The sequence below is a fragment of the Saccopteryx bilineata genome, chromosome 6 (genome assembly GCF_036850765.1).
Source record: "Saccopteryx bilineata isolate mSacBil1 chromosome 6, mSacBil1_pri_phased_curated, whole genome shotgun sequence".
Classification (NCBI taxonomy): domain Eukaryota; kingdom Metazoa; phylum Chordata; class Mammalia; order Chiroptera; family Emballonuridae; genus Saccopteryx; species Saccopteryx bilineata.
Genome location: NC_089495.1, coordinates 29,986,361 through 30,004,973, shown reverse-complemented (window position 1 = coordinate 30,004,973; position 18,613 = coordinate 29,986,361). Strand labels below are relative to the sequence as shown.

The following is an 18,613-nucleotide window of genomic DNA, read 5'->3' as shown; positions in this document are numbered from 1 at the left end:
GCCAGCCGGATGCTGATACATGTCTACAGCTGTGGATGCCTGGAGCCCCCTCCCCTGCATCCCACCCTCCTCTCTCCCATCTTTTCCTCCCCGGCCTCTCCTCCTGTCTCCATAGTGCATACACCGAGACCTGGCCGCCAGGAACGTCCTGGTGACAGAGGACAACGTGATGAAGATCGCAGACTTCGGCCTAGCTCGGGACATCCACCACATCGACTACTATAAAAAGACGACCAATGTAAGTGCTGATGAGGAGGCCACTCGTGCACGTCCTCTGCCCAGGACTCCGCGCGCTGGGCTTTCTCCCACGTAGACTTCCATGCGGTCACCCAGGGCAGGTGGCTGTGCCTGGGAAACAGTGTGGCGGGATGAGCTGAACATGTGCCCTCCTTCCCAAGTCTAGTCCCTCCTGTGCCCCCGATTCCCTCATCGCCCTTGCCCCAGCCACCCCCGACTTCCCCGGCCTCTTGCAGGGCCGGCTGCCTGTGAAGTGGATGGCCCCCGAGGCGTTGTTTGACCGGATCTACACCCACCAGAGCGATGTGTGAGTTTTGAAATGGGCCAGGGATACTTGGGATAGCAAATGTCCAGTACAATAGGGTCCTGTCCTCCCCTCTGAATTGATGAGGGTCCCCTTCCATCTTGGAGAGAAAACAAAAGAAAACAAAACATCGTATGTAGCCACTTCCTTTTTCCTGGAGGTTGAAAGGCCAGTCGGTTCTCTGCTCTGCTAGTGTTCCCCTTGGAATGAAGGATTTGTGTTGGGTGGGGAGGGGTTCAGGATGAGTATCTGACATCCTGGTCAGAGATACGGAGAGGACTCTAGGCTGGCCGAGCCCTGTGCCCATAATACTCATAGGCTCTGTGCTCATCCACAGGTGGTCTTTTGGGGTGCTCCTGTGGGAAATCTTCACTCTGGGAGGCTCCCCATATCCTGGTGTGCCTGTGGAGGAGCTTTTCAAGCTGCTGAAAGAGGGTCATCGTATGGACAAGCCCAGTAACTGCACCAACGAGCTGTAAGCATGAGAAGCTGCCCAAGGGCCTGCGCTGGGCCCTGGAGGCAGAGGGGTTTGATGGGAAGAGGAAGATAGGGGTGTTTCGCTAGATAAAGCAGCTCTTCGCAGTCCTCCCTCTCACAGTCCCTCCTCCGTGAGCTTCTTCACCTGTCTGCTTACGTTTCTCCTCCCTTGGCCTTACGATCCTGCCACAGGTACATGATGATGCGGGACTGTTGGCACGCAGTACCCTCTCAAAGACCTACCTTCAAGCAGCTGGTGGAAGACCTAGACCGCATTGTGGCCTTGACCTCCAACCAGGTGAGGCTGGCCCCTCCTAGACCTTCACCATCAGTTAGGTACCTCTCTGAGTTAAAACTGCCGCAGGGAGGAGAGCGCTGGCTCCATTGTTCTTCCGTTTCTCCTATCCCAGGAGTACCTGGACCTGTCCATGCCCCTGGACCAATACTCTCCCAGCTTTCCCGACACCCGGAGCTCCACCTGCTCCTCGGGGGAGGATTCTGTCTTCTCTCACGAGCCGTTGCCTGAGGAGCCCTGTCTGCCCCGACACCCAGCCCAGCTTGCCAATGGCGGACTCAAACGACGCTGACTAGCACCCAGCGCTGTCCCTCCCCGAACTCCACCATCAGCTGTAACGCACCCACCACTTCCTGCGGGACTCACTGCCTTCCCCTCGGCCCCTTTCCTGCTGGCCGGAGCCAGCCGCCTCCCTGAGGCCTTTGCCCACTGAGCTCACCTCTCATCCTCCTCCTCTCAAGCTGCTTTTGAGAGAGGAGCAGAGGGGCAGGTACTTGCTGATGGCCACTCCTTTCCCTCCCAAGTGTTGGGCCCAGACCCCTCCCTGCCACCTGGCACTGCCCGGAGGGAGAGGGGTGGGAGGCAAGCGTGCTGAGCAGGCGTGCAGGTGAGACCGACTGAGCTTGCTTGTGTTGGTTTTGTCCGCTTCACCGTCACCTGTAAGTCCTGTGTCCCCACCGCAGGTGCCTCTCCGCAAGGCTGCAGAAGTAGGGAGGGGAAGTCAGTGCTTGGGGCCTCAGTCGAAGGCGACCTCTGCTCCAGGGAGATGGCGCCAGTGGCTGATTACTTCTGATACTAATTTGCTTTGCTGACCAAATACCTGGAACCAGAGGGTGGGGAGGCAAAGGCTGGGAGCAGAGTCGCGGCCCCGGGGCCCAGCCCTGACCTGGGGGCTTTGTACATAGCTATGAAGAAAACACAAAGTGTATAAATCTGAGTATATATTTACATGTCTTTTTAAAAGGGTCGTTACCAGAGATTTACCCATTGGGTAAGATGCTCCTTGTGGCTGGGAGACATCAGTTGCTATATATTAAAAACAAAGAAAAAAGGAAAAAAAAAAAGGAAAATGTTTTTAAAAAGGTCATATATTTTTTGCTACTTTTGCTGTTTTATTTTTTTAAATTATGTTCTAAACCTATTTTCAGTTTAGGTCCCTCAAATAAAAATTGCTGCTGCTTCATTTTTATATGGGCTGTGTGACAAGGAAGAGAGTGTCATCTGAACAGGATCAAGAATAACGGGGCCCTGGGTCTGTCTGTCCAGAGGGCACTCACATTCCCCGCAGTCTCCTCCTAACCGCCTCCTTTTAGGTCCTGTATGCAGACCCCTCCGGACAGACCTCCGGCCTCTGCTCGCTCCTCTCGGATGCTTTTGGAAAGGCAGGAAGAGAAGACATCTGCATAATGGGCAGGGACCTCCTGTCAGTACACCAGAGGTGCTGGGCGGAAATCCAAGACCCCCGCAGCCCTCAACCACAAATTGTTTCCCCAGGGAAACTGGGGGGAGGGGGGTCGGGTAGGTCAGAGAGTCAAGAGAGGGAGCTCGAAATAGCCAAGGGGTAGAGCTAGGGAGGTGGAGGAAAGCTACGGATTATTCCAACAAGGGTGTGTGTGCGGAAACTCAAACCCAGATGTGCGTCTGCCCCCTCCGTGTGGGTGTGCTTTTGCCTGCGCTGCTGGGGAAGGGAAAACTTGTCACCTAAGACTAGTTTCACATTAAGGTCCCTTGCTTCATGTTTCTGAGCTGCTCTGTGTTCATGGTCCTCCCCCACACCAGTCTTTGTATCCATGTGTTCAAACTGCATGTGCTGGGACTATCACAGATCTTGGCTTCCGATGGTTCTTCCTGTACAAACTCCACCCCATCCCTCAGGGGAGGGGGAAAATTCTTAATGTTTTGTTGTTGGCTGCTTGGAAACTTACTTCCTCTGCCACCTGCTGGTTGTCACTGCACTCACCGAGTGCGTCCCGGCTGCTCAGAACTTCATGCTCACTCTGCTACTGTGCAACCTCTACACTGAAAACTTGCTTTTTTTTTTTGCCAGATTACTACTACATACAAAAGAAAGTTCTATACACTTTAATTTCTGTAGGGAAGGTGGGGTTGCTGCTTTAAGTTTCCTTTCTGAGCTAGCTATTTTTTGGCAACTGCAGTATTGGCTACTATTATTGTAAATTCTTTCTCCTTGTGTCTCTGTAAACATGCAACTGTCAACATACTACAGTTTGTGTTTCTGTTTAATGAAGGCATAAATTTGGTGCACAGAGCCAGGAAATGAATTCTAGCTCTTAAAACTATTTGCTTTCAGACCTTATAGTGGTGTCTTTCCTTGTAAACTAGTGATGATCATTTCTGCCTTGGCCCTTGAAGCACTGTTGTGGGAATGGACAGAAGATCTATGAAGAGCTTCCTATGCCTTCGGGAGAGGCGCTAGAGAAATAGAAGGCACTATCATTAACAGTGGTGTCCTTGCTGTTCCTATTCCAATCACCCATGAATTTCCCCAGAGACTGAGCTGGCTGTCTAATAAAAGATAGTGAAATTGACCTGAGAGAAAAATGAAATGACAGTTTATTTAGATGGCCAGATTGGGTCTCCTGAGAGAAGGAATCCAGTTTATCTAATGAAGACGTACTGTCAAGCCACTGAATTTGTCTGGTTTCCTGAGGGTTAAAAGATTAGGACCTGGAATTGCCACAGTATTAATCAATACTGCCTTTCTGCCTTCTCTAATTGCCATAGGCTGGGCATCATCAGTCCCTTGGTACCGCTAATGTAATGTATTGATCTCAGGTAAGTAAGATGGAACCTCAGATGAAGCAAGAAATCTATCTCCGTAACAGTGAAGTCACTGTGTACCAGTGGCCACTGGGAGGAGCCAGCAGGCCAAAATCACAGTTAACATTAGGTAATGTGCCAATCTGCTTTGAGGTTCCATTAGGTGTGTACTTGTGACTGGGAGAGCTGTAGCCTAGATTTTAACATTACAGAGCTTTATTTTTTTTCTTTAGAGGGGGAGGACAGGCAGGGACAGATAGGAAGGGAGAGAGATGAGAAGCATCAACTCATAGTTGGGGTGCTTTAGTTGTTCATTGATTGCTTTCTCATATGTGCCTTGACCAGGGGGCTCCAGCTGAGGCAGTGACCCCTTGCTCAAGCCAGCAACCTTTGGGCTTAAGCCTGCGACCTTGGGGTCATGTCTGTGATCCCACACTCAAGCTGGCGACCCTGCGCTCAAGCTGGTGAGCCCACGTGCAAGCCAGCAACCTCGGGGTTTCCAACCTGGGTCCTTAGCATCCCAGGCCTACGCTTTATCCACTGCGCCACTGCCTGGTCAGGCAAAGAGTTTGGTAACACCAATATGACTTGCGATGGTTGGAGTACAGAATTAGACACAGCACAAGTGCAAGTCCATGAATGTCAAGTGCCACTAACACCTCTATTGCAGCAGAATTCTCTGTGTCTAAGATACAGGTCATGTCTGACATCACCACTCAGGTTGGATTTTAGAAAATGCCTAAAATTATATTCCATGAGATTATTAGCAGCTGATACACTAAGGTGTATACATCTTCAGGGGAAGGAGAAAGCTTTGTCGCCACCCGGCATGGCCATCCATTTCTTCAGCGGATGGGAGTCAGGGAAAGGGAAGGTTAGCAAGAACCCAAATGTTCAGGAAAATAAAATCTTGGGTAAGTGCTCTCTAGGTTGGAATGTAACAGTATGTAGAACCATTTATACTTCCAGTGCAGAGAAGTGATGCCTTTAATGAACATGAAAACTAGAGGTTGGTTTGTTTCTTGTTCATCCAGTAGGCACTAGTCAGTAGTGTGCTGGGGCTGGTTCTTGAGCCCATTGTGTATTTCTTTTCCCAACTGTTGTTCAGTGACCTGTTGGTAGCTTGAAATCAGCCGTGTGGGAGTCTTTACATCATTGGAATCTGTAAGTGCTACAGATCAAGGCCCTCTACCAGAGTTGGTAGTTAATCATTTACCAGAATACCACTAACTTGGTTTCAGCATGAGGCTAGATCTAACGATCCTGGAACCCAATAGCCAAGCACTCTATACGATGAGAACAAAGAAACTACCTTGACTTCTTCGAGCTATTGTCATAAGAATGGGAAGAGAGGTGTCTCATATGTCTTAGATGCCTGCTTATGAGCAAAAACGAGTGAAGGCCAACTGGGGCCCAAAGTGACCAGGGGCCCCTTGACCTAACCATTCCTACTCTGCTCATACGGAAAGCCAGAAAGACTATGGCCCAACAGTACATATGAATCATTCCATTCGAACAGGATTCAACAAGTTCAGTAGCTAATCCCTTTCTCACAGTCAACACTTGAAATGTGAACTAATTAAACAGCCATCATCTTAACAGTGGGGAAATTTATTGTGAATCACCTTGCCAGGCCAGTGGTGAGACCCATGGAATGCTGCATAGTAGGCATTCATTATTCTTAAGGAACTGGAGTTCATTAGCAGGACATGGTGGGGCCTGTCCTCGGGTAGAAAGGAGGTTTAGGAAGCTCATAAAAGCACATATCCTTGCTATGAAATGCTGATGACAGTCCTCATTTAGGTGATGCCAGACAAAGATATTTGCGTTTTACTTGATTTAACTTATTCCCATCTAACTGCTTTCAATTTCACAGCAAGTAACAAAATCTAATTTCTTCACTCAGGCCAGAATAACCTTTTCCCTCCTAAATGTTCCCCAAGGGAAAAGGACTGTTGGCCAGCTAGCTGCATAGCAATCTGTTACGTTGTTTGCTTTTTCAGTATTGATAAACAAATATCTGAACATAATATTTGTTACTGGGTAGCATAGGGATTATATCAGACTTTAACAATCCCTATGACTAATAAGTAGTCTTGTTTGTGAAAGACAAACAGGCCAGGAAAACACACACCCAGCACAAACGGTTAAGTCTTAAACCCTTAATTATGTTTCCTAGCAAAATGGTGGCTAATGAAAGCCATATGTGCTAGAATCGTGGCAGCCTCCCAGAGTCCTTCCAGGCCCAGAGGGGCACGTCTCAGAGCAGCCAGGCAGCAGCCAAACCATTTTGCCAGTCTAACTTGCCATTTTATTCTCCAAGAATTTTATTTTTATTTTTTATGTCCAGAAAGACCTTACTAGGGAATATCCATTCCATCTCATAAGGAACTTGGTTTCCAGGGCACTATTCCTGCTGGTGGAACACTGAAAAAGCTGGTTAGGTGCTCTTACAATGGTTTTTAGAGTTTTCCAAGTTCTTATCCAAGTTACCAAGCCATAGGAGGCAGAGTTCTCTAAGGCGCTAAGCTGATTCCATATGCAAAAAATTTCCTCCCTTAAAGGATATGGGCCCAAATTTGAAGCTGTTAAAAACAACATGGGGGTGGGGCGGCTTTACACAAAGTTTAGTGGGATGACAAAATGGTACAGAGGAAATGGGCTTTGCAATTATGTTCTTCTGAATGGTCTGAACGTGGTCTCACTGCTGACGTCATCTGGAATGTTTACAAGGCCTCAAAGGACTGCCCCAAGGACTAAGTGGCTGGTCCTCTACTCCAACTAGACACAGTCTTAGCTGGGAGGTCCTCTATGAATGCCACTGCGGAAGGCAGGAAGCTGGAGAGTGCGCTTCTTCCTCCAGTAGTCCTTATGCTCCTTCGGAAACAGTCTTGCTGTTCTGGGTTGCCTGTGATTTGGCCTGGAGCGTCTAGGTATAAAACACAAGGACGTTAGGCCCTGGACACAGATGTGTCAGTTCTTTAGGAGTCCCTCTTTCGTTTTCTTCATCAAAATAATGATAGACTACAAAGTATATAAGTCTGAGTTTATAATTTGCCTTGGTAATAAAAATAAAGACATGGAAACCAGACCTCTGGATGTTTAGTTCACCCCATCTACGTGTTCACCGGCACTCTGGTCCTCAGGAGCCAGCAGAGCTGATCACTACACAGTTCAACTGCCCCAGGACCCGCTACTGTTTACATGTGTCAGGCTTCTTGCTCTTGCCTCAAACTCCTTTTCCCAAATGGGAAAATTATAAGTAATTTCTTTTGTTGTTGTTGTTGTTAGATTTTATTTATTCATTTTTAGAGAGGGAGAGAGAGAGGGAGAGAGAAGGGGGGAGGAGCAGGAAGCATCAACTCCCATCTGTGCCTTGACCAGGCAAGCCCAGCGGGGTTTTTTTGTTTTATTTTATTTATTTATTATTATTTTTTTCTGAAGTTGGAAACGGGGAGGCAGACAGACTCCCACATGCGCCCGACCGGGGTCCACCCGGCACGCCCACCAGGGGGCGATGCTCTGCCCATCTGGGGTGTTGCTCTGTTGTAACCAGAGTCATTCTAGTGCCTGAGGCAGAGGCCATGGAGCTGAACTCAGCGCCTGGGCCATCTTTGCTCCAATGGAGCCTCAGCTGTGTGAGGGGAAGAGAGAGAGAGAGAGGAAGGAGAGGTGGAGGGGTGGAGAAACAGATGGGTGCTTCTCCTGTGTGCCCTGGCTGGGAATCGAACCCGGGACTCCTGCACGCCAGGCCGACACTCTACCACTGAGCCAACTGGCCAGGACAAGCCCAGCGTTTTGAACCAGCGACCTCAGTGTTCCAGGTCAAGGCTTTATCCACTGCGCCACCACAGGTCAGGCCCAGTAATTTCTTATTTACAAGCATTTCTCCTAAGATTTAAATTGCTTTCTTGCTAGTATTTCCTGACATGAATCCTGTGCGAAATACACAACATATGGGAACTATTTCCATCTGGCACAAAAGAAAATAAGAATCTGCCTATATTGTAATTAGCTTCTAGACTTAACAAATTTAGGTCGGATCCACAATTGCATTGGTTGATTTTTTTTTTCACTTTTGGATAATTGAGTTTTTAAAAAAATGTTGCGGTTATAAGATGACTAAAATTCAGCCTACAACTTCCTGTTTGGATGACAGGAAGAACTGTGCAGTATTTTACAATAGTTAGTCTAGATTCTCACTGCCCTGAAAAACAAGAGGGAGAGGTTTCTGTTTTTGTTTTTTGGCAATACTTACTGCTTCAGCAGAAGTGATGGATCCTTTGGGTAATGAAATAGGTGTGGATGATGTTATGGGTGGCGATGTAACTGGTGCCAGTTGCATAAACTTTTCATCCTTAAACAGCAGAATTGAGAGTTGAGTTACTGAATTTAAAGCAATGTGCATGAAAGCTACAGTCACACTGCCATGACTACCAGGAACAACTACTCACATTCTGGCACAGGGTTCCAGAGGCAAAATCTGGAACCTACTTACGTATAGCCAAACGTTTAACTTTCTTAGAAATAGACTAACAGTACAATAAACATTCCTTATTAAAGAACAGCATTGAGCTTGACCAGACGATGGTACAGTGGATAGAGTGTCAACCTGGCACGCTGAGGACCCAGGTTTGAAAACCTGAGGTAACCGGCTTGAGCACGGGCTCATCTAGCTTGAGCATGGCGTTGCCAGCATGGGATCATAGACCTGACCTCCCATGTTCCTGGCTTGAGCCCAAAGGTCACTGGCTTGAAGTCCAAGATTGCTGGCTTGAGCAAGGGGTCCCTTGGTCTGCTGTAGACCCCGATCAAGGCACATATGATAAAGCAATCAATGAACAACTGAGGTGCCTCAGCGAAGAATTGATGCTTCTCATCTCTCTCTCTCCCTTCCTATCTATCTATCTCAAAACAAACAAACAAACAAAAAAAACACTGAAGTTCAGTTTCATTAAGGGGGTTAAAAATAGAGAAATTAACTTATTTTCATTTTTAACCTAGTTCATAGGAAAAGTAATAGTGTCACCTTAGTTCCCTTCAGTTGAGGTGCTAAGTCTACCATATTCTCTTTAGATTCAGGGGAAGTAGTTGATTCCACAAGAATATCCGTCTTTGGAGCCTAGGGAAAGAAATATCTTATGTAAGGAAAGCATTCTGCTTTTTTCTCAAAGTCAGAAGCGCTTCTATAGTAAGTAGTCAATGCTTTCTAGCCCAATTTGCTTTCCACTAAATCCCTAACTTCCTCCAACTATACCCTTTATGAGTAACATATGAAGTATGTCCCTGAAATAGCAACTTAGTGTTATTTATCTTGGAGGTTTGAGCACACTGTTGCAAAAGTTGCACTCCAATTAGATTCTAGTATTTAAAACCCTCAGTTATTATTAGCAAGCTACTAGTTTGCCAATTCTGGTAGTATTCTAGTCTCAAGGAAAAAAAGTTGCCATTTCTCAATTACTCATCTGTTTCTAATGGCATGGATATGTTAGTCAAAATTGACATCTTTATCATTGTTGGTGTCTAACAATAAAGGATAAAAGTTATTAAAATGGTAGTTGCTGCTTAACAGAAGCTCCTGCAACAAGGATAATGGAGGGAAAGGAGGATGTTTTAGAAGAGCTAACTAACCTGTCTGTAAGAATATTAATTAGATTTGAAAAATATCACTACTCTTTGGAACTAAGTAATTTCTCTGTATACTTTGGAGGAAAAAAGGGCTATACAAATATTCTCTATATTTTTACAGAATATAGCATGCTACATGTTCTCATTTTGTATATATATGGAAAATAGAAGTTTTAAAAGGTGGGTTTTTTTAAAAAGCTACGAATAAAATGCCTAGGAGCTTGCCATTTTGTCCTTAATTCCTAGGTCTTTCTCAACCATCCCAGAAAACAACATCTGGATTAAGAGTTTCTGCCCATCTACAATAATTCTGAGAACCCAAATTTAGCTCTGAGACATTGTGCTATTCCAAGATTTCCTTGCTCCTGACAGCAGTCTAAGAATGACAGATAACTCTGCTGTGTCTTGAAGACCAAAGATAGAGTAAGAACCCAGTAGTCTGCCTTTTAGAACAGGGTCTGTGCTCCGAAACTGTTCCTACCTAGTCTCCCTACAATCCTCTGGGACAAGGCCCAAGTCCAGATTAGTCTCTAAAACTATGCAAAGAGAAAGCAAGATGGTGTCTCCTGGAGTGTATTTTTCGTGATGGACTTCATATAATTTTCCTTGGCTTGTCCAAAGATTCAACAAAATAAGTAAAATTAAAAATATACTGCTCACAAAAATTAAGGGATCAGGGAATGTGCAGATGCTCTAGTACTTTCAGCCTTTTGTATAGTGCATTTTCACCAATGAAAGAAAAGTTGGTTTTGTATCTCATTTGCATAATTGAACAACTTTCTTTGACTTGTCGTTTGCTTTTCTGATGTTCTTATTTAAAAAGAAAAAACCAAATGCTTCTTTTTTTTATCATACACATTTTGAAATATCCCCTCATTTTTGTGAGCAGTAGAGTTGGTCCTCACTCCCAGAGTGTTTAGTCTAACCTACCACATGTGCAGCATGGTCTGTAACAGCCTTTTCCTTTCTCACCTAGGCAGGTTCTGAGTTAGACATGAAGCCATAAAAGTAGAAAGGTCAGAGGCCCTTTCTGACAGAGTCAGAGCAAGATGCTCCAGTGACTCAGCCCATCCTGGGTTCTGTGGTAAAATACCAGGAGAAAAATGGCTGCTGAGCTAAAGGCCACAACAACAACCACCAATGATCAAGAAAATGAGTTGTAGAAAGACCAAAAGTTTACATTATAGTTTCGCCATTCACTGCTTAAAAATTAATAGGAATCTGGAGAAATGAAACAGACATGATAGAACAGGAACCATTCAGTCTCAAAGGAGAAAGGATGGTGAAAACAGTCTGAAGACTAGTCAGTCAATCAGAAAGAATAAACTTGACTTCTTTAGTAAAATTCCTAAATCAAGCCTGGGTTAAAGGCAGTAACAGCCCTATAGCTAGAAGTAGTTTCAGTGATTTTACTATTTTTGTAGGAATTTACAAAAGATTTTAAGGCCAGTTGGGCCAAATTCCGAAAGATAGACCAGAACAAATATCTAAGAGATTTGTGGAGAGGCCCTCGTTATGGAAATGCAAATTCTCCAGGAGCCCGGTCACTCACCTCTCCGCTTAGTGGGATCTCAATTGCCTTTGGCTTCACATCTGTCAGGTAGAAGGTTCGTGACAGGAGCAAAAGAGAAGGGGGGACATTCTCCTTCAAGTGGAGGTCCTGCCACTGGAGAATGGGAAGGATATAAAATATACTGGGATCACAGAATGTTAGAACTGGACGTTACTCATGATCATCTAATGCTGGCTTTACAGCTTCCCCAGGTGCATGCTGATAACTAAGGGCCAAATGAGCATAAGAACTTCCATGCTCTGGCTTCTGCACCAGTGGTTTTACTGCAACCCACCTCCCTCAGCACATGTGGGATCATCTCAGATTCAGAAAGCACATTCAATTAAATTCTCAAGCCTGACCAGTTGGTGGCACAGTTGATAGAGCATCAGCCTAGGATGCAAAGGACCCAGGTTCAAACCCCGAGGTTGCCAGCTTGAGCAAGGGATCACTGGCTTGGCTAGAGCCCCCTGGTCAAGGCACATATGAGAAAGCAATCAATGAACAACTAAAGTACAGCAATGAAGAATCGATGTTTCTCATCTCTCTCCCTTCCTGTCTGTCTGTCCCTATTTGTCCCTCTCTCTGTCACTCTTGCTAAAATACATACATATATACATAAACTCTCAGGCCAATTGTGAATCAAATCAGGCCAACTGTGGATCAGAGAAGCTAAGTATCACCTGACCAGGTAGTGGCGCAGTGGATAGAGCGTCGGACTGGGATGCGGAGGACCCAGGTTTGAGACCCTGAGGTCGCCAGTTTGAGCGTGGGCTCATCTGGTTTGAGCAAAGCTCACCAGCTTGGATCCAAGGTCACTGGCTCGAGCAAGGAGCAACTCAGTCTGCTGAAGGCCCATGGTCAAGGCACATATGAGAAAGCAATCAATGAACAACTAAGGTGTCGCAACGAAAAACTGATGATTGATGCTTCTCAACTCTCTCCGTTCCTGTCTGTCTGTCCCTATCTATCCTTCCACCCCTCTTCTGCTACCCTGTTCCCCTCCCTAGAATCAACTATTGGTACCAATTCCTTACATAACCTTCAAGAGGTATCCTATGCATATACAAATACTTATATCTCTTTAACTCTAAGCAAAGGGTAAGATAGGCACTTTTGTCCTTGCTTTTTTTCACTAAAGTATTTCATCCCGGAGATTGATTCAGAGCAGTAGACATAGAGCTACCTCCTTTTAAAATATCTGTAAAGGATTCCACTGCATGGAAATGCCATGCTTGATTCATTAACTCCTATTAATGAATATAAGGCAGTTTCTAATATTTTACTGTTAGGAACATGATGCAATGGATCATCTTTTAAATATATCATTTTGCATATGTGCAAGAACATAGGATAAATTCCTAGAAGTGAAATTATAAGGTCAAATAAATGCATTTAAAATTTAAAAGAAAATCCAGCCTGACCTGTGGTGGCGCAGTGGATCAAGCGTCGACCTGGAAATGCTGAGGTCGCCGGTTCGAAACCCTGGGCTTGCCTGGTCAAGGCACATATGGGAGTTGATGCTTCCAGCTCCTCCCCACCTTCTCTCTCTGTCTCTTTCTCCTCTCTCTCTCCCTCTCTGTCTCTCTCCCTTTCTCTCTCCTCTCTAAAATGAATTAAAAAAATTTATTTTTTAAAATCTTAAAAAAAAAAAAAAAAAAAAGAAAATCCAACTGTATGCTGCCTACAAGAAACACATCTAAGCTACAAGGATAAAAACAAATTCAGCCTGACCAGGCGGTGGCACAGTGGATAGAGCGTCCGACTGGGACGCGGAGGACACAGGTTCGAGACCCCGAGCTCGCCAGTTTGAGCGTGGGCTCATTTGGTTTGAGCAAAGCTCACCAGCTTGGACCCAAGGTCCCTGGCTTGAGCAAGGGGTTACTCAGTCTGCTGTAGCCCCATGGTCAAGGCACATATGAGAAAGCAATCAATGAACAACTAAGGTGTCACAACAAAAAACTAATGATTGATGCTTCTCATCTCTCTCCGTTCCTGTCTGTCTGTCCCTATCTATCCCTCTCTCTGACTCTCTCTGACTCTGTCTCTGTAAAAAAAACAAAAAAAAAAATTCAAAGTGAAAGGCTGGAAAACAATAGGCAAGTAACATCCAAAAAAAGCAGGTGTAGCAATACTCATATCTAACAATGCTGACTACAAGACAACAAAGGTAATCAGAGACAAAAATGGTCATTTCATAATGATTAAGGGGACATTGAATCAAGAAGACATAACAATTCTCTCTTTTTTTTTTTTAAACAGGTAAGGTTGATATTTTTTTTTATTTATTCATTTTTTTTTTTTAGAGAGGAGAGAGAGGGAGAGAGAGAGACAGAGAGAGGAGAGAGAGACAGGGGGGAGGAGCTGGAAGCATCAACTCCCATATGTGCCTTGACTAGGCAAGCCCAGGGTTTCAAACCGGCGACCTCAGCATTTCCAGGTCGACACTATATCCACTGCGCCACCACAGGTTGACATAACAATTCTTAATATATATACACTAAACCAAGGAGCACCAAAATATATAAGACCACTACTGATTGACCTAAAAACAAAAACTGACAAAAATATAATCATACTTGGAGACCTCAATACACTGCTGACAGCTCTAGATCATTCATCCAAACAGAAAATCAATAAAGAAATATTGGCCTTAAATGAAACACTAGAACAATTGGATATGATAGACATCTACAGGACACTTCATCCCAAAGTGCCAGAGTATACATTTTTCTCTAGTGTACATGGAACATTCTCAAGAATTGACCATATGTTGGGCCACAAAAATAACATCAGCAAATTCAGAAAAATGGAAATTATACCAAGCATATTTTCTGATCATAAAGCCTTGAAACTAGAATTCAACTGCAAAAAAGAGATAAACAAAACCACAAAAATGTGGAAACTAAACAACATACTTTTAAAAAATGAGTGGGTCAAAAAAGAAATAAGCACAGAGATCAAAAGATACATACAGACTAACGAAAATAACAATACAACATATCAGAATCTCTGGGATGCAGCAAAAGCAGTAATAAGAGGGAAGTTCATATCACTACAGGCCTATATGAACAAACAAGAGAGAGCCCAAGTAAACCACTTAACTTCACATCTTAAGAAACTAGAAAAAGAAGAACAAAGACAACCCAAAACCAGCAGAAGAAAAGAAATAATAAAAATCAGAGCAGAAATAAATAAAATAGAGAACAGAAAAACTACAGAAGAAATTAATAAAACAAGGAGCTGGTTCTTTGAAAAGATCAACAAAATTGACAAGCCCTTGGCAAGACTCACCAAGGAAAAAAGAGAAAGGACTCATATAAACAAAATCCAAAATGAAAGAGAAGTCACCACAGATATCATAGATATACAAAGAATTATTGTAGAATAATATGAAAACCTATACGCCACCAAATTTAACAATCTAGAAGAAATGGATAAATTCCTAAAACAAAACAATCTTCCTAGACTGAGTCATGAAGAAGCAGAAAGCCTAAACAGACCCATAAGCAGGAAGGAAATAGAAAAAACTATTAAAAACCTCCCCAAAAATAAAAGTCCAGGCCCAGACGGTTATACTAGTGAATTCTATCAAACATTCAAAGAAGACTTGGTTCCTATTCTACACAAAGTCTTCCAAAAAATTGAAGAAGAAGCAATACTTCCAAACACATTTTATGAGGCCAACATAACCCTCACACTGAAACCTGGCAAGGACAACAGAAAAAAAGAAAACTACAGACCAATATCTCTAATGAATACAGATGCTAAAATACTAAACAAAATACTAGCAAATTGAATAAAAAAACACATTAAAAAAATAATACACATCACCTCCGTGCAGGGCTTTCTGGGCAGGTACCACCAGGCCTTCCCTGCCTCAGACCCTGCCCTCTCCGAGCCACCTGTATCGTCCCAGGGCAGCACCGTGTCCATCTGCTACATCTGTGGGGCTGAGCTGGGCCCCGGGAGGGAGTTCCAGCTCAACGTGAACCCCTCCAGTTGCTTGGGGGAGAAGGAGCCCTTCTTCCCTTTCCTCACAGTTTATCCACCCGCCCCACATGCCAGGCCTGCCGACTCCACTGGCCTGGTGGCCACTTGTGTGCTCTGCTACCATGACTTGCTAGGCCAATGGCTGCAGCACGAAGCACGCAATGCTCACCACGCTGTCAGTGCCTGGTCTCGGCAGTACCAAGTGGATACGTTTGTGTACTTCTTCTGCCAGCAGGAGAGGAAGCGGTGTCTTGAGCTGAAGGCTGTGTGGGTGGCCCGGCTGCCCTTGTTTCTCTATACCCTGCGAGCAAGCCATAGCCTGCTGGTGGACGACGGGCGGCAGCTGATCATTGGTGCCTGCATGGAGTGTGGTACCCTGGTGTGTGCTGGCCAAGGACTGACCCGCCAGGGACCCATGGGCTGGAGCTCCCCAGTGGCAGCGACAATAAAGATGAGTAAGTCAAGACTCAGAAAAGTCAGATGATCTTGGTAACTCTCACACAGCCAGTAGATGGCTGAGGGGGCTTTTGAATCCAGGTCTTCTGATCTCTAAATCCTATTGATTGGATGGAGTGGGATAGAGCAGGAGGAAACATACAGAGAGGCAGAGATAGGGACAGACAGACAGGAACGGAGAGAGATGAGAAGCATCAATCATTAGTTTCTCGTCGCACGTTGCGACTTCTTAGTTGTTCATTGATTGCTTTCTCATATGTGCCTTGACCATGGGCCTTCAGCAGACCAAGTAACCCCTTGCTGGAGCCAGCGACCTTGGGTCCAAGCCGATGAGCTTTTTGCTCAAACCAGATGAGCCCACGCTCAAGCTGGCGACCTTGGGGTCCCAAACCTGGATCCTTCCACATCCCAGTCCGACGCTCTATCTACTGTGCCACCGCCTGATCAGGCCCATCCTGAGTCTTTATAGTAAAAGATAATTTTAATATTTTTCATTTTAAAAGTGACCGATCCCAGCTCTGACACATACTGTGTGGTCATGGGCAAGTAACTTAACCTTTCTGTGCCTCAGTTTCTTCATCTGTAAAACATTTGTGAGCTACTGCATGTACAGCTCTCAGCATAGTCCCTGGCAGTTTAGGAAGCCCTCGATAAGTACTAGCTATTATTTTTATTATTATTACATTACTGTTGTTGGGAATTTGGAGACATACACCAAGGAATACAAGAGCAGTGCTCCCCCAGCCCAGCCTCACAGCTCAGAAGCAGCTACTGTTAACATTGTCATGTGTCCTCCTGGGCATTTCAATGTGCTTTTTTCACCAAGTTCAGATGAAACTCTATTCAGGTGTGTGCCTTGGTCTATTCACTTCATGTCCCAGTATAAACATTTCTTAATGTTGTAAACTTAAGTTTAATGCCTGTGTGGTAGGCTCTCATGTAGAAGGGCCTTAACTTACCTGTCCTCCTCCCCAACCCCTCCGTGAGTGACCATTTAGGTAGACCACAGCTGTGTTCGCCACTGTGAATGTATTTCGGGCGCTGCTATCTAAGCTTCTCGGCTTGCGAAGGTTTCCCTGACCTCACAGGGGACAGGCACTCGGAGTGTGGAGGGTAGAGGGACTCGGGCCCCCAGTGGAGCTTGCAGAGCCAGTGGGCACACCGAGGGAGGCTGCCTGGAAGGGGAAAGGATGTGGCACCAAGGGCTCAAGGGCAGTTCACCTAACAATTTTGGATCTTTTTCTGAAGTCTGCCATGTTCCATGTCAAAAATTTAGACAATAGAGATAAAAAGGAATAAAAATTACCCATAATACGGCAAAAATAAATAAATAAATAAAAATAATAATACATCATGATCAAGTGAGATTCATCCCAGAATCACAAGGATGGTTCAACATACGTAAAACGGTTAACATAATACACCATATCAACAAAACAAAGAACAAAAACCACATGATCTTATCAACAGATGCAGAAAAGGCATTCGATAAAATACAACACAATTTTATGTTTAAATCACTCAACAAGCCTGACCTGTGGTGGCGCAGTGGATAAAGCGTCGACCTGGAAATGCTGAGGTCGCCGGTTCGAAACCCTGGGCTTGCCTGGTCAAGGCACATATGGGAGTTGATGCTTCCAGCTCCTCCCCCCTTCTCTCTCTCTCTCTCCTCTCTCTCTCTCTCTCTCTCCCTCTCCGCTCTAAAATGAATAAATAAATAAAAAAAAATTAAAAGAAAAGAAAAAATAAAAATAAAAAAAATAAAACACTCAACAAAATGGGTATAGAAGGAAAATATCTCAACATAATAAAGGCCATATTTGATAAACCATCAGCTAACATCATATTAAATGGCATAAAACTGAGGACTTATCCCCTTAAATCAGGAACAAGACAGGGATGTCCACTCTCTCCACTCTTAATTAATGTGGTGCTGGAAGTTCTAGCCAGAGCAATCAGACCAAAAAAAAGAAATAGAAAGCATTCATATTGGAAAAGAAGTAAAGGTTTCACTTTTTGCAGATGATATGATTCTATACATCGAAAACCCCAAAGACTCCACAAAAAGATTACTAGAAACAATAAACCAACACAGTAAGGTCGCAGGATACAAAATTAATATACAAAAGTCCATTGCCTTCCTATATGCCAACAATGAAACATCAGAAAATGAGCTCAAAGAAATAATCCCCTTCATGGTTGCAACAAAAAAAATAAAATACCTAGGAAAAAACACAAAAAAGAATGTAAAGGACCTATATAATGAAAACTACAAAGCATTGTTAAGGGAAATCGAAAAAGACACAATGAAATGGAAAAATATTCCTTGTTCTTGAATAGGAAGAATAAATATAGTCAAAATGACCATATTACCCAAAGCACTATACAAATTCAATGCAATTCCCATCAAAATTCCAATGGCATTTTTTTTCCAATGGCCTTTTTTAAAGAAATGGAACAAAAAATCATCAGATTTATATGGAACTATAAAAAATCCCAAATAGCCAAAGCAATCCTAAGGAAAAAGAACGAAGCTGGGGGCATTACAATACCTAACTTCAAACTATATTATAGGGCCACGACAATCAAAATAGCATGGTATTGGCAGAAAAATAGACACTCAGACCAATGGAACAGAATAGAAAGTCCAGAAATAAAACCACATATATATGGTCAAATAATTTTCGATAAAGGGGCCAACAACACACAATGGAGAAAAGAAAGCCTCTTCAACAAATGGTGCTGGGAAAACTGGAAAGCCACATGCAAAAGAATGAAACTGGACTACAGTTTGTCCCCCTGTACTAAAATTAATTAAAAATGGATCAAAGACCTAAATATAAGACCTGAAACAATAAAGTACATAGAAGAAGACATAGGTACTCAACTC

General features: G+C 44.2%; 2 protein-coding genes across 9 annotated transcripts in view; one reads left to right on the top strand and one right to left on the bottom strand.

Annotated features, from left to right (window-relative positions):
* FGFR1 (fibroblast growth factor receptor 1) overlaps positions 1 to 2,397 on the top strand; it is a 51,769-nt gene extending 49,372 nt beyond the window's left edge. For all 4 annotated transcript variants that reach the window (XM_066237210.1, XM_066237211.1, XM_066237209.1 and 1 more), the window contains 5 exons: positions 116 to 238; positions 474 to 544; positions 879 to 1,016; positions 1,211 to 1,316; positions 1,429 to 2,397. In XM_066237210.1, the coding sequence (XP_066093307.1) occupies positions 116 to 238; positions 474 to 544; positions 879 to 1,016; positions 1,211 to 1,316; positions 1,429 to 1,605 (615 nt within the window). In that variant the 3' untranslated portion in view covers positions 1,606 to 2,397. The remainder of the gene's footprint in view (positions 1 to 115; positions 239 to 473; positions 545 to 878; positions 1,017 to 1,210; positions 1,317 to 1,428) is intronic.
* A 1,361-nt stretch (positions 2,398 to 3,758) lies between these two features.
* LETM2 (leucine zipper and EF-hand containing transmembrane protein 2) overlaps positions 3,759 to 18,613 on the bottom strand; it is a 33,546-nt gene continuing 18,691 nt past the window's right edge. For 4 of the 5 annotated variants that reach the window (XM_066237212.1, XM_066237215.1, XM_066237213.1 and 1 more), the window contains 4 exons: positions 11,275 to 11,388; positions 9,124 to 9,216; positions 8,353 to 8,451; positions 3,759 to 7,023 (listed from right to left, as the gene is read on the bottom strand). In XM_066237212.1, coding sequence (XP_066093309.1) covers positions 6,964 to 7,023; positions 8,353 to 8,451; positions 9,124 to 9,216; positions 11,275 to 11,388 — 366 coding nt within the window. In that variant the 3' untranslated portion in view covers positions 3,759 to 6,963. The remainder of the gene's footprint in view (positions 7,024 to 8,352; positions 8,452 to 9,123; positions 9,217 to 11,274; positions 11,389 to 18,613) is intronic. The other variant, XM_066237214.1, reaches the window with a different exon arrangement.